We start from the raw sequence: 15,766 nt of genomic DNA, 5'->3' as shown, positions 1-15,766 counted from the left end.
GGTCTTTCCTGCCCGGGCTGGCTTTGAACCTCGATCCTCAGATCTCAGCCTCCTGAGTAGCTAGGATTACAGGCGTGAGCCACCAGCGCCCGGCTGGTGAGCAAATTTTTTGACAGTGTTGTCCTAAAGTGTCCCTTCGGTTTTCAGCTGCTCCCTGTTGTGGAAGATAAAGTAACAGTCAACATAGAAGTATGTAGGTAAATTCAATGTGATTCTTCTGCGTGGCTGCTTGCCTGACTGATTGCCAACTGTCTTTCATTCCTGCTTCCCATTTCTTTCCTTTTTTTCTTTTTGTTGGTCATGAGGCTTGAACTCTGGGCCTGGGCACTGTCCCTGCACTCTTCAGCTCAAGGTGAGCACTCTACCGTTTGAGCCACAGCACCACTTCTGGTTTTCTAGTGGTTTATTGGAGATAAGAGTCTCATGGACTTTCCTGCCCTGGCTGGTTTTGAACCGAGATCCTCAGATCTCAGCCTCCTGAGTAGCTAGGATTACAGGCGTGAGCCACCGGCGCCTGGCCCTGCCTCCTGTTTCTTACACACACACACACACACACACACACACAGAGCAGTAATAGCAGTACTAGGGGTTGAACTTAAGGCCTCGCATGTGTTAGGCAGGCACTTAACACTAATGCATTTCCTCAGCCCTACAGAAATATTAATGATGTTTGTATCAGGGCTATTTAAAACATAGGTTGGAATTGCATGACATTGCTATCATGTCTGGTTTATTCATATGGTTCAACCTAATGTGTTGGTAAGAAGGGCCCGAGGCAAACTGGGATCGACTAGCTTCAGGAGCAGGCATCACTCAGCATGTCAGCTATGTGACCACAGATGAATGTGTCTACACCTCTTTGATCCACAGTTATCTCATCTGTAAAATGGGCATAAAGTTTGTTGGTGTTGTGACAAAGAACAAGTGGAATCCTTTGCACCTGGCCTGCTGTGGTCCCTGGAGAAATGAAGGCCCTCACGGGGTGCTGTATTTTCTTTTTTCAGTGCTGTGTTTTCCAAATTCTCTAGAACTATTGTTTTTTTAAGTCTAAAACTAATAAACATAATTATTTAAATTGACAAAAGGGTCATGCTCTCTTCCCTAGGGATCCTGAGCCTGTCCCTGGGAATGTGCTTGAAGGCTTTCTTCCAGCCTTGCTGTGGTTCAACTCCACTTGGCTGAGCAGTGGTTGGGGTGGATGTTTGTGCGCTGAGGGCCACTGGGAGCTTTATTTACAGAGGACATTCTGTTCTAGGGCCTCGGCTTCTCCCTCACCCAACTGCTGTTGTCTGGATCAAACACCCTAGAGAGGCTGCCTCAACTCACCCTGACCCTCAAGGCTGGACCACCATGCTCAGAATCTCCCTGAAGAGTGACAGCCTCTTCCCTTGGGAGCAACTTCTTTTATTATTATTATTAAATCTGTTTTATTGTTATTATAAAGGTGATGTACAGAGGGGTTATTGTTTCATAAGTAAGGTAATGAGTACATTTCTTTTTGGACAATGTCACCCCTTCCCTTGTTCTCTCCCAGTTTTTCCCTTCCATCCCCACCCACGAGTTGTATAGGTCATTTTCAACATGGTATCTAGTGAGTACCACTGCTGAATTTGTTCACCCTTTGTTCCTTTACTTATGTGTCTTCCTCCTACCCTAAGAATATCCTCCTTTGGGTCCTAGTGCAGCTTTTCATTCATTCATTCCAATTCATTCGCTTCAGTACTGGGGACTGAACTCATGACTTATTTGAGCCATGTCGCTAGCTGGTGACCAGCTTCTGGCTTCTGAACACAGAAAATGAGCTCAGATTTTTATTCTTTTTATTTTTATTTTTTTGGATCCGGTCTTGGGGCCTGAACTCTGGGCCTGGGCGCTGTCCCTCAGCTCTTCAGCTCAAGGCTAGAGCTCTACCATTTGAGCCACAGTACCACTTCTGGCTTTTTTCATTTTTTGCTTATGTGGTGCTAAGGAATCGAACCCAGAGCCTCAGGCATGCAAAGCAAGCACTCTACCACTGAGCCACCTTCCCAGCCCTCAGATTTTTTTTTATCCTATACCCAGGAGTGAGCTACAAAGTGAGTGGGCTACAAAAGGATGATGAAATGTTTTTGACATAATGAAAATAAAGGATGTATGGGGCTGGGAAGGTGGTTCAGTGGTAGAGTGTTTGCCTTGCATGCATGAGGCCCTGGATTCAGTTCTTCAGCACCACATAAGTAGAAAAAGCCAGAAGTGGTGCTGTGGCTCAAGTGGTAGAGTGCTAGCCTTGAGCTGAAGAGCTAAGGGACAGTGCCCAGGCCCAGAGTTCAGGCCCCACAACCAACAACAATAATAAAAAAGATATTCCCACAGATGTTCCACTGCCCTGAGTCTGCAGAGGATCCAAGAAGAGCACCTAGCCCAACATTAGAGCATCCACAAAGACTTCAGGAAATTCTGTGCATTTCTTTTTCTTCCTTCCTTCCTTTCTACCTTCCTCCCTTCCTTCCTCCCTAACTTCCTTCCTCTATCTTTCCTTCCTTCCTTCTTAAGAAAAATTTTAAAAAAATAAAGAAAACAAAAGATGGAAGTTTTCAGTTACAAGATAAACAAGGCTGGGTGCTGGTGGCAATAGATGTGTTACTTGATTGTGATAATTATTTCACAATGTATATAATCAATTCCTCACTTTACACACACACACACACACACACACACACACACACACACACTAATGGAAGTAAACAAAAAAAATCTAGCATGAGAGGACCAAACAGAAACAGAGAGGATCTGATTAAATACCTTGGGACCCAGAGACAGGAGATATAATTTAGTCCCCTGTTCTCCTTTTTTGACTACGTGACTTCTGAGGTTCAGCCTTCTCTTCTGAAAACTGGCCTTCTGCCTGCTGTCCTCCAGGGGATCATGAACCTTAAACCCATCCATGTATGGAGTTACCTGCAGAACTCTCAGTGTTAACAATCATTCCTCTTTCTAGCTCAGAATAAAGGAAGGAAGGAAAGAAATCTATCAGAGAGTACCAGAGAACTTACTATATTTTCTCCCTCTGAGGATGCCTGAAATTCTATCGTAAGGCTTAGATTCCTGTTAAACTGAAACCTCCAAAAATCAGGCAAGGAAGAGGGGAAACTAAAGGGACCTTTCAACCTTTCTGGGAACAAGATGCTGCATTTTCTGGGTGGCTTTGTGAAGCCTCTGGGGAGGAGACAGAGTCAAAGCACCAGAAGAGAGCAACTCAGAGAAGCCAAGGAGCATAGACTGGAGATGGCTAGAGTCTGAAAAACCAGGATCATGCTCACAACTTTGCATGGATAATGGACAGAGAAGAGTCCTCTGCTTGTCCCCTCTTTTTTCCCCTCCCCCTCCCTTTGCCTTCATACCTTAGGCTGCCTTTCCCATCTTCCTCCTGGGAGATTTATTTCTGTCCCCCTTTTCATTAAAAGCAGCGGAAATGAATCATCTCTGGGCTCATTTAGTAAACAGCCTCTTGCCCTTGACCCCAACTGGCTAAATTGCTGCTTCCCCAGTGGCTGCTCCCGGGCTAGGCCTCATACCTCCCCACCCCCCAAGACATACAAGACATACATGGTCAAGACCCCTGTGGAGGCTTGTTCTCAGGAATGTTCCCCTCCCTCCTCTGGGCTTGGTGGCTTGACCTCCTCCATGCTGAGTTGATGAGAAATGACACACAGCATTCCAGATGAAATCCCATGTGCTAAGCTGAGGGGCAGGAGAAGCAAAGGGACCACTGTGTTTTGAGGGCCTTGCATGCCATTTCAATGACCCTATTAGGTAGAACTGAGTCTAGGCTCAGAAGAGTGAAGGAACTTGTCCTAGAACAAACAGCTAGGAAGTGATGGAGCCACTATCCAAATTGTGAATGCATGGCATCTTGGATTCATTCCATTATATCATGGTGTGGTATAGTGTGATCGTGTGTGTGTGTGTGTGTGTGTGTGTGTGTGTGTGAGTGAACATGGGCAGGTTGTTAGAACATCAGCTCAGTCCATCAGGATAGAAATCTAATATCATGACCATTAAGCCATGTTTATATGGCAGATGCTCAAGAGATGACAAGTATGTATGTGCCAGGAGTCACTGAGAATGGTGTCAAGAAGGGAAGGCAAGCTGGGTGCCCGTGGCTCACACCTATAATACTCAGTAGGCTGAGATCTGAGAATTGAGATTTGAAGTTAGCCTGGGCAGAAAAGTCTATGAGACTCTTATATCCAATTACTTATATATACATCTTAAAAAGCCGAAATTGAATGGTGCCTCAAAAAGGTAGAGTGCCAGGCTTGAACAGCTAAGGAACATTGCCAGGCACCTGTGGCTCACTCATGTCTGTAATCCTAACTCTTCAGGAGGGTGGAACCTGAGGACCAAGATTTGAAGCCAGTCCATGCAGGAAAGCCCACAAGACTCATACCTCTAAGTAAACACCAAAAGCTGGAAATAGAGTTGCAGCTCAAGTGGAAGAGCACTACCCTTGAGCACAAAAGCACAGCAACAGTGCCTAGGCCCTGAGTTGAAGCCCCAGACCTGGTGTCTATGCGTGTGCGTGTGCAAGCACACATGTGTGTGTGTGAACACACAGGTTAAAAAAAAAGCTAAAGGATAGTGCTCAGTCCCTGAGTTCAAACCCAGTATTAACCCACACCAATATTAAGAAGGGAAAGGGACTAAAGAAGTTCAACACCTAATCCTTGCCTGCTTCATGGTAATGGAATGTCACAATAAGTTCCCAGCTGTGGCCACTTTGGCTCACTTCCTGGTGAACACGGTCATGCAACATTTTTTGGGCTTGTAAAAATATCCAGGTGCTCTTTCTAGAAGCTGTGAAGGATCTAGGGATAAACACCGCTGGCTTGGAACTCTAGAATGAAAGTTGTGGTGTATGCTTGGAGGCAGAGGGTGGAATTAACGCAAATGTATGTTACTATGGTGATGCCAGGTGAATAAAAGTACTCAGGGCCAAAAAGGATTCTTGGATTCTACCAAGGAGTAGACTAGGGTCTGGAAAGATTGCTGGAGAAGGGGTAGCAAGGAAGGCTTTTGGGGGAAGCGGCATTTGGATATCTATATACACCAGAAGAAGGCTTTAACAGAAGTTAGCACCTGTTTAATTTTCCCAAGAAACAGAGATGTGGACATGTCCTGCCTCCTTGAAAACTGGACTCTGAATAGGTTGTTCTTGCAGCTAGCAAATGGAACACCAGGATTATTTATTTTGGTGCCAGTCCTGGAGCTTGAACTCAAGACTTAGGCACTGTTGCTGAGCTTTTTTTCCTCCTCAAGGCTCGCACTCTACCTCTTGATCCATACCTCCTTCTACTTCTGAGTTTTTGGCGCTTGATTGGAGATAAGACTCTTTTTTTTGGGGGGGGGGTCCGGTAGTGAGGCCTGAACTCTGGGCCTGGGCGCTGTCCCTCAGCTCTTCAGCTCAAGGCTAGCGCTCTACCACTTCAGCCACAGCGCCACTTCCAGCTTGTTTCTTTTTGCTTATGTGGTGCTGAGGAATGGAACCCAGGGCCTCATGCATGCAAGGCAAGCGCTCTACCACTGAGCCACCTTCCCAGCCCCTGGAGTTAAGCGTCTTACTGGACTTTCCTGCTCAGGCTGGCTTTGAACCTTTTTGCTCAGATCTCAGCCTCTTGAGGAGCCAGGATTACAGGCGTGAGCTCCTGGCGCCAGGCTCCAGATCAGGATTTGATATCACACGCTGCGGTACTTTCCACCAGTGGACTGAGGGATAGGCCTTGCTGAGGATGGCGAAGGGTCGGGGATCCTGGGGGCGTAGCAAGATGTCCTGGGAGAGGAGCAAGGGGTCGTGGGGGCGTGCCCAGTAGCTGGGCGGAGAGGCTGGAGGCGTGGCAGAGGGGAATAGGGGCGTGGCTAGGGGCCCGGGGGCGGAACTAGAGTCCATAGGGGGCGCGGTTAGTGGTTGGGCGGAGAGAGCCGGGGGGCGTGGCGGGAGTGGGGGCGGGGCTTGCCTCAGCCAGCGCCAGGAAGGCGGCGCCAGCGGCTGGGCCCTTCTGCCTAGTCGGGAAAGCGCACGGCTATGGGTGGCCACCGGCCAGGAGGCAGCCGGGCTAAGCCCCGCTGAGCCCACCGGGCCGGCCATGGGCGACCGGGAGCGGAACAAGAAGCGACTGCTGGAGCTGCTGCAGGCGGCAGGCACTGGCAATGCGTACTGCGCCGACTGCGGGGCGGCGGGTAAGGACGCGGGGAGCGGGACAGGTGCAGCCCTGGGCGCCACCACGGCCCGGGTCCTCCGCACTCCTCCCCGGGAGCGTCCTTGCGGGACCCACTCGTGCTGGGACTCCGCGCATTTACATCCTGAACCGCACCCTCACTCACTGACCCCGAGACCCCAAGGCCAGGTCTGGGAGCCGGGTGTCCTGTTCACTTCCCCCACCAGACTCTCAGCCAGGCTGGGACTACCGCACTTCCCACACCCCTGCGGTCCAGACCCCGAACCCCGACCCTCCGAAGGACCCCGCCCCGCCCCCTCCTCGGCTCCCCACTCCAGCACACTGACCCCAAAGACATTGGGAGGGTCTTGATTCAGACCTCCCCACTTACGTGGCTCCTTGCCCACACCCCCCCCCAGCGGGTCCCTCCCTCCCTCCCTCCCTCTTCTCTCGGTTCCCCCTCAGTCCTGTGGCTTCCACGTCCTAAGCTACCAGAAGTTTCCTGCAGTCAACTTCGTTGTGCAAGGTGGGGAGGTCATGGCGGGGGGGGCGGGATTTCCACTCCCCATGGCCCTGGGATCCAAACTGTCGGGGGCCCTGCCTATCCCAGGGTCCCCAGTCCCCTTCCCGCTGCCATCCGCTGCCATGCGCTCCCGCCCTGCAGATCCTGACTGGGCCTCGTACAAACTGGGCATCTTCATCTGTCTCCACTGCTCGGGCGTACACCGCAACTTCCCCGACGTCAGCAAGGTGAAATCCGTGAGACTTGACTTCTGGGATGACAGTATTGTAGAGGTAGGTAGGAGCGCATGTGGAGAGCTTGGAACCCAAGAGCTGAGATGCAAGCTCAGGGAAGGTGCTCCAATTCCACAGGGGAGGAAAATCCAGAGAGGGGCAGTGGCAAAGGAGAGAAAAACACAACCCAGCAGATGGCAGCTTAGACAGAGACGCTGAGTTCCAATCCAGAGTCATCATGGTTGGCTCACTGACAAGCTTCCATGGGTAGAGGTAGAGCATCTGCCAGGCAAGGGCTACGCCTCATTTCACTTTTATTTCGTTTGCTTAATTCTAACTGGACACCTTGTTTCCACATCCGTATTATGGATGTCCGTGGGCTGCTGTTAGGGTTAAAATGCAGGTTCAGCCTAGACACAATGTAAGCAGTCAATTGATCGTTGCTCTCCTGGACGGATGGAAAAGAAACATTCTGATTCATAATCTACAACTCTTGTTCCTCCCGGCAGCCAGGAAGCAGGCAGGCCCCCTCTGCTGTCCTGCCTGTGGACATCTAGAAGAAGCTCCTGCTCCCCCATGGTGATCCTAACACAATCTTATCATTTGGGGCAGAAAACCTTCAGAGAGCAGGCAGTTGTACATTGTGCTTTTCTGGACTAGAGAAGCCAGTGACATCACTGAGCACCAACTCCATAGCAGACACTTCTGGATGATTTGCTTGTTCAGTCTACACACAAGGTCTTATATGCCAGGTGCTGAGAAAGAGTAGGGATAAGATACAATGGCTGCCCCTGTGAAGCATAACGTTCCATTGGGAGAGGAAACAGCCATGGAGCTAACCAGCCCATCCACCTCCCTACCTGCCTGAAGGGTTTTTATTTGTGCTGTGTGACACTTCCTTTTCCTCCCTTGAATCCTTTGTACACATTAGCTTCCAAGGGTCACTCATCACATTAATGGCAGAGTTAGAACATGGACCCTACACAGTTGGGGTTCAAAGTTGGTGCATATCATATGCCACATCCTAGCACTCTGCCTCCCCTTGGGAAGAGCAGAGTAGAATTCACTGTGCCCAAGGGATGAAAATTGCAACCCTGGAGTTTATTCCCAATCCTGCCCATACCTCAGATATGTTACTGCCAGGTGTAATGTCACATCTTACACAAGTCATATCAGCCCCTTGGCCTCATGTGTGACCAGTGATTCTTCTTGGCTCTATACTCTATGGGGCCAGCAGCTGCTTCTTTCTCCCTTACTACCTGGATCTCCTGTACACTTTCAGGGTGGCAAGGATCTTGGCTGTCTGTTAAGGGAGTAGGAGAAAGAGCATGAGTTTTGGAGTCCGATGGCTCTAGGTTCAAATCCTAACTTGCTGCTCACTTGCTGTGTTGTCTGTGCAAACCTCCTAACCTTTATGAGCCTCTGTTTCCTCATCTCACAAATGCAGATGGTAATGTTAAATGGTGGAGAGGCTCCAATGAGCTGATGTGTGAGAATGATAAAGCACTGTTCCTATAGGAGCATGGGTAATGTTCCAGCCTGGGACTTCCCAAGGTGAAGAGTGTCATTCTGGAGGCAGTTTCTCCTGACCCAGCTTCCATGCTGGTGAGCACATGGCCTTCTGGGTAGATCATAGTTTCATTTCACTTTTATTTCGTTTGAATTTTAATATTACCCCAAATTGCTGTTGTCTTGCAGTTTATGACCCACAATGGGAACCTCCGTGTGAAAGCCAAGTTCGAAGCCAGAGTTCCAGCTTTCTACTACATCCCCCAGGCCAATGACTGCCTGTAAGTGCCTGATTCTTTTTTTGTTTGTTTTTTTCCTGTCAGCCATGAGGCTTGAACTCAGGGCCTGGGCACTGTCCCTGAGCTTCTTTTGCTCAAGGCTAGCTAGCACTTTACCACTTGAGCCATAGCGCCACTTCTGGCTTTTTCTGCCTATGTGGTACTGAGGAATCAACCCACAGCTTCATGCATGCTAGGCAAGCACTCTACCACGAAGCCTGATCCCAGACCAAGTGCCTGATTGTTTAAAAGCTGGGTGAGGGGTTTTCCTGGTTCCCTATTCACCTCTTATTCCTACGGCCTTTGTCTAGTGTGGGCTTTTCACCTCTTATTCCTACGGCCTTTGTCTAGTGTGGGCTTTTCTGTGGCCTTATCAACAGATTCAAGAAAGCATTTGGTACAGTTGTGGAAGACACAGCCTCTATCTCTCTTGTCCTGGAGTCCCTTCCCCTCTCTGGATCTCAGTTTGCATATCTGTGAACTGAAGGGTTTTCTCAAAGATCTGTCCTCCTGCCTCTAATGTTCTCATAGCCTGGAGAGGACAGAAACACTGGTAGGTGAGTCAGGTCAGTTTCTGAATGTTGGTTTAGAGCTGATCCACCAGGCTCAGGTTGTCTTGGAAAGCAGTCTCACCTGAGCTGCAGATCCCTGGTCATAACCTTAGGGACAGTATACAAACTTTATAACTAGACCCGGAAGTTCTATAATTTCTTAACATGTAGACATCCCCAAAAGCTATTGGTAGAATGTGGAGTGGGAGGGAAAGCACCGTTTTGCATGCAGAAGACCAGGGATTTTTGTTTGTTTGCTTGTTTGTTGTTTGTTCTGGGGGGAGGAGGGGAGGTACTAGGGCTTAAACTCAGGGCTTCACATTCTTGGCTTTCTTTTGTTCAAGACTGGTGGCTGTACCACTTGATCCATACCTCCACTTCTGGATTTTTGTTGGTTAATTGGTGATGCAATCTCAAGATCTTTTCTGCCAGGGCTGGCCTTGAACAGGAATCCTCACATCTCAGCTTCCTGAGTAGCTAGGATTATAGATATTACATCTCAGCTTCCTGAGTAGCTAGGATTATAGATATTAGCCACCAGCCTTAGATCTGGAAAGATTCTTTACACATTTAAAAAAATTAAATTTAATTAATTTATTTATTGTCGGTTGTGAGGCCTGAACTCTGGGCCTGGGCACTGTCTCTCAGCTCTTCAGCTCAAGGCTAGCGCTCTACCACTTGAACCACAGCACCACTTCTGGCTTTTTTGGCTTATGTGGTACTGAGGAATCGACATGGCTATCTCAACCAATTAAAAAAAATTGGGTGCAAAAATGTCTCACACCAATCATCTAAAGGGGAGACATAAATAGAAGGATCATGGATGAGGCTGTCCTGGGCAAAAATATCAAGACCCTATTCAAGAAGTAACCAATGAAAAAGGGCTAAAGATGCGGCCTAAGTGGTTGAATACCTGTCTAGCAAGCACAAGGTCCTGAATTCAAACCCCACTACTGCTGAAGATGGATGGATGGGTAGATAGATAAATTGATAGATGATAGATAGATAGATAGATAGACAGACAGACAGACAGACAGACAGATAGATAGATAATTTAAGCTGGCTTAGGTAAAAGGAGAATTTATGGGTTCTGGGGAACCAGACCATCAAAGGATAGAGGAGGAATCACCCTCAGGAAGAATCAAGCCAGGATTCAAACATCATCAGGTCTTACTCTCTGGCTCCCAGCCCTGCATATTTCATCCTTGCCAGACTTTCTTCCTGCTACTGCCAACAAGGTCACTTCCAGGCACCAATCTACAACCAAACTTCCCAGCAGGATCCCTGGGAATGGCTTCTAGTCAATCTCTGTTTCAGATTTAGTCCTTTCAGCTCATAGAGCCCAGGGAAGATCAGACCTCTAGATGACCAGTTTTGGCCAAATACTCCACTCTTGGTCATTCTTTTGCTTAGGGAGTAAGGGCATGTAAGCCTTGGAACATGTACCTGGGAAAGGTACAATTAAAATAAGTCTGCTCTTGGTTTAATGGTTTTTCTTCAGGAGTCACTTGACTGAGATGGCATTAAACATGTACACAGTGCTAGGCTCTTTACATGCATCAAAATCTCTCAAGCACTGTGGTGTAGGCTGCTACAATGTTACTGTTGTGTTTCCAAAATTTGAAGGAGTGAAGTAACTAGCTCTTGGTCACACAATGGATCATTGATAGAATATATCACATCCCAGGTAGCCAGGCCCCAGTGCCTGGGTTCATGAGCTGGCTCAGGAAGAGTCTCTTGGACTGTCATAGCTCAAGCTTGAATATACAGTAGGAGGAAGTGGGGTAGGCATCCAGGGTTCTTCCATACTGACCTAGGAGGCTAAGCCTGGTGTTGGAATAATCCAGGATTCTCAGAGGATCCACGGGGACAAAAAATACAACTTCCTTATAGGAGGTATTTGGTAATGTGTGATAGTCTGAATATTACTCCTGGATTGTGGGTGTTACTGAGAACTAGTAAAGAGACCAGACATACAGTTTCACATTCTACAAAGCCCAGAACAGCTCCCCAAGATAGAGAACTACCCATCATCCAATGTAAACAGTCCTGAGGCTTCCCCCTCCCCACCTGGCAGCAGCAGGCAGCTATTATGATGTGCCTGCCCTCAGCTGTAGGAAGACACTTCAGCAGACACAAAGCTAACCAAAGCACCTTTCTTATTAGGGTCTTAAAGGAACAGTGGATTCGAGCTAAGTATGAGAGACAGGAGTTCATGGCTGATGGGAAAACCGTCTCCAGTTCAGGTAAAGTTATTTTCTTATCTTTTGATATTTCTGTTCTAATGAGCTCTAGAGAGCAAATACATGAAGTAAGGAGAAAGTTTCACCCAAGAGATGCCTGCTGCCTTGGCTCCACCCTCAGAAGTCAAGGTGTGGGTTTCCTCTGCCTGGGAACCTCGGGTCCATGCACACGTGTGGTCTGACTGCAGAGAAGCACATGGGTGCCAAGTCCTAACAGGGCTTCAATGAGTCCTAGTGTGAACTGAGAGTCCTCTCCCACTGGCAGACCAATTAGAACAACATCTCTGCTCCTTGCTAATGTAGGTCCAGGAGCAGCTCTGGGCTTGGTGAGGAAGAGGCTGGATTTCTTTTTTTCTTTTTGTCGGTCGTGGGGCCTGAACTCTGGGCCTGGGCGCTGTCCCTCAGCTCTTCAGCTCAAGGCGAGCACTCTACCACTTGAGCTACAGCGCCACTTCCGGTTTTCTGGTAGTTTATTGGAGATAGGAGTCTCATGGTCTCTCCTGCCCGGGCTGGCTTTGAACCATGATCCTCAGATCTCAGCCTCCTGAGTAGCTAGGATTACAGGCGTGAGCCACCAGCGCCCGGCAGAGGCTGGATTTCTATCTCCCTTTTTGCCCTGAGTGGGGCACGGCTTCATGAACAAGTCAATAGTGCATTTCACCTCACTGACCTGAATCCAAGCTGACACTGACCCAGAGAACAAGAGGCACAGAACCAGAGCCAGCCAATACTCAATTCTCTTGGCTATGAGGGGCTCAAATCGTTCTTTAAGCCAGCAGTTGCCCCAAGGCTATTTATTCCCAAAAGTGTGTGTGTGTGTGTGTGTGTGTGTGTGTGTGTGTGTGTGTGGTGTGCTGGTCCTGGGACTTGAACTTGGGGCCTGGATGCTGTCATTGAGCTTTCTTGCTCAGGGCTAGTGCTCTACCACTTGAGCCACAGCTCCAATTCTGGCTTTTTGCTGGTTAATTGGAGTCTTCCTGGGCTGGCTTCAAACAGTGATCCTTAGATCTCAGCCTTCTGAGTAGCTAGGATTACAGACACGAGTCACCAGTGCTTGCTCAGCTTAATTTCCAAACTTTCAGTAGTCTGGTGTCGATGTGAAGTTGGGTAGGATTATATACATTTAGAACTCTTTGAGGATAAGTCCAGTTTCTTATGATTTAGCAAGGCTTTGAGCTTTCTAGGCCAGGGGTCTATCTCTCAAGTCATGACTACAGACCCTTTTGCCTTTAGTTAGTTTTTTCTAGATAGGGTCTCATGCTTTTGTCAAGATGGTTTCAGGTTTTGATCCTCCTACCTCTGCCTCCCACATAGCTGGGATTACAAGTGTGATAATCACACCCAGCTTGTTCTTTGAAATAGGTTCTCATTAACTTTTTGCCTAGGTTGGTCTTGAACCACAACCTTCTTGTCTCTGCTCCCTGAGTATTTACATTTATAAACATGAGCCATGGAACTCTTCTTTTTCCTTCCTTCCTTCCTTCCTTCCTTCCTTCCTTCCTTCCTTCCTTCCTCTTTCTTTCTTTCTTTCCTCTCTTTCCTTCCTTCTTTCTTTCTTTAAAATTTTTTTTTGCTGGTCATGGGGCTTGAACTCTGGGCCTGGGCGCTGTCCCTGGGCTCCTTTGGCTCAAGGCTACCACTTGAGCCAGAGTGCCACTTCCAGCTTTTTCTATGATTAATTGGAGATAAGAGTCTCACGGACTTTCCTGCCTCAGCTGGCTTTGAACTAAGATCCTCAGAGTTCAGCTTCCTAAGTAGCTAAGATTGCAGGCATGAGCCATAAGTGCCCAGCAGGATTTAGCCTTTTTAAGAGCTTTTTGTGTCTTGTAATGAGACCAAGGAAGAAAGATCTTGCACAGTGGGAGAAGTCAGGCTGAAATAAGGTATCACAGAGTTGGCTTCAGACAGGATCCTTGGGTCATGCAGCTGTAATAGCCAAGTTTGGGCAACAGACAGAGGGCTCTTTCCTCTCCCAAGGCCCCAAGTAGTTCATTGGCTGAGTACTCATCTGAGGTTATGTGTGTTCACTCCTTGTTGTCCTGGGTGGTTGAAGGTAACCGTGAAGGAATCCTGTGGAAGCGGGGAAGGGACAATGCTCAGTTCCTGAGGAGGAGGTTTGTCCTTCTGGCAAGAGAAGGCCTCCTGAAGTACTACACCAAGGAAGAGGTAAGAAGCCAGAAGGAGAGTGCTTATTTCTCAAACACTGGGCTTAGTCAAATGGCTGCTCATGCTGAGGCTTTCTTGTAAATGAAGACAATTTACATTGTCTTATTGACAATTTCAGCCCATGACAGGACAGCCTTCTCTTCCTTTTCCTTTGATCTACAGTCAGCCTAATCCACTAAAAGCCACACTGTGATCATGTGGAATCAGCTTAGCCTGGCCCATGTTTTGGAGGGTTTATTCCCCTTTGTTTTAGGAGTTGGGGGTCCTCACTATGTTGCCTGAATGGTCTTGAACTCAAGGGCTCAAGCAAACCTGCCTCATCTTCCTGAGTAACGGGGGCTATGGTGTGCATAACATGGTATGAGCTACTGGGCTATGTTTAAGTCTGATGATTTCATGATTTTAGTTCATCTGTTCACCTACTTCTAAGCACTAGGGAACACTGCAGTGGATCAAAACAAAACTCTCATTCCCACAGTAGAAGGATATTGCACCAATACATAACAGGTGGCAGTAAATTACATGACGTAAAATAAAGGGGTGAAGAGTTAAGGGCCAGGGGGCTCCACAGATGGTCAGTAAAGGACTATCTAGTGATGGGCAGAGGACTGAGTAAATACTAGGAAGGAAGTATGTGGGTGGTCAGTTAGAGAAAGATGGCCATGTGAAAGGATGTAGCTCAGGGCCCCAGTTCCAATAAGCAAAATCCTAGATTATAGCTCTCACCTAGATTTTCATATGGTGCACAAATCACTCAGCCACGAGCCCTGATCTTGGCCCTGTCTGGGCATGTGTTGAATAGTCTATTAGACATCAAGATAAGAGTCTGATGAGATTTCTGATTTTTTTTTGGGGGGGGGGTCCAGTCGTAGGGCCTGAACTCTGGGTCTGGGCGCTGTCCCTCAGCTCTTCAGCTCAAGGCTAGCGCTCTACCACTTGAGCCACAGCGCCACTTCCAGCTTTTTCTGCTATTGTGGTGCTGAGGAATAGAACCCAGGGTCTCATGCATGCAAGGCAAGCACTCTACCACTGAGCCACCTTCCCAGCCCCTCTACCTCATTCTCTTAAGTACTTGGATTACAGGTGTAATTACCACACCCAGTTGACTAGATTCATATTGAGATTACTTTTGCCACTGTGAGCAGTGTAACAGTTTTTGCCCCTCGCACACATATGTGAAAGTTTCTTCAGGTCACAGTGAAGACTTTAAAATGGAAATGCAGGGTCACAGCTGTGTACATCTTCAATTTACTGGAAAAGGCCAACTTATCCCACTGACTGGTACCACTATGGTTGTACCAATACTTATTTCCATCAATAATGGAGAGGAGTTAGCTTTTTCTCATATTCACTTCAACACTGAACAGTGCAACATGATGGTTATTAAATTGTTTTGCATTGTTAATTTTCTCATAATAATTATGGTACTCACTGTGCTGCTGGTAGCTCATGCTTACAATCCTAGCTACTCAGAAGGCTGAGATCTGAGGATTGCAATTTGAAGCCAGGCCAGACAAGAAAGACTATGAGTCTCTTTTTTATTTTATTTTTTTTTGTCGGTCGTGGTGCTTGAACTCTTGGCCTGGGCGCTGTCCCTCAGCTCTTCAGCTCAAGGGGGGTGCTCTACCACTTGAGCTACAGCGCCACTTCCGGTTTTCTGGTGGTTTATTGGAGATAGGAGTCTCACGGACTCCCCTGCCCAGGCTGGATTTGAACCGCGATCCTCAGATCTCAGCCTCCTGAGTAGCTAGGATTACAGGCGTGAGCCACCAGCACCCGGCTGACTATGAGTCTCTTATCTCCAATTAACCAGTAGAAAACCAGAAGTGGAGCTATGGCTTAAGTGGCAGAATGCTAGCCTTGAGCAAAAAGAAGCTCAGGGACAGTGCCCAAGGTCCTGAGTTCAAGTCCCAGGACTGACACAAAAGTTTTTTAGTGCTCATTTTAATACTTCAGTTACATTTTTGCATATATGTTCCTAATTACAGTTGTTTGGTTTTTTTTTTTTTGTCGGTCGTGGGGCTTGAACTCTGGGCCTGGGCGCTGTCCCTCAGCTCTTCAGCTCAAGGCGAGCGCTCTACCACTTGAGC

The 15,766-nt window shown here is 47.9% G+C and overlaps 1 protein-coding gene across 4 annotated transcripts in view; it reads left to right on the top strand.

The window, feature by feature from the left end:
- Nucleotides 1-6,057: 6,057 nt before the first annotated feature.
- Adap2 (ArfGAP with dual PH domains 2) overlaps nt 6,058-15,766 on the top strand; it is a 25,094-nt gene continuing 15,385 nt past the window's right edge. For all 4 annotated transcript variants that reach the window (XM_013016380.1, XM_013016382.1, XM_013016381.1 and 1 more), the window contains exons 1-5: nt 6,058-6,216; nt 6,859-6,989; nt 8,628-8,719; nt 11,434-11,513; nt 13,564-13,676. In XM_013016380.1, the coding sequence (XP_012871834.1) occupies nt 6,123-6,216; nt 6,859-6,989; nt 8,628-8,719; nt 11,434-11,513; nt 13,564-13,676 (510 nt within the window). In that variant the 5' untranslated portion in view covers nt 6,058-6,122. The remainder of the gene's footprint in view (nt 6,217-6,858; nt 6,990-8,627; nt 8,720-11,433; nt 11,514-13,563; nt 13,677-15,766) is intronic.

This window comes from Dipodomys ordii, unplaced genomic scaffold (genome assembly GCF_000151885.1).
Source record: "Dipodomys ordii isolate 6190 unplaced genomic scaffold, Dord_2.0 Scaffold31, whole genome shotgun sequence".
In the NCBI taxonomy this organism is placed as follows: domain Eukaryota; kingdom Metazoa; phylum Chordata; class Mammalia; order Rodentia; family Heteromyidae; genus Dipodomys; species Dipodomys ordii.
The sequence above is the reverse complement of the archived record's forward strand: the minus strand, read 5'-3'. Positions and strand labels throughout refer to the sequence as shown.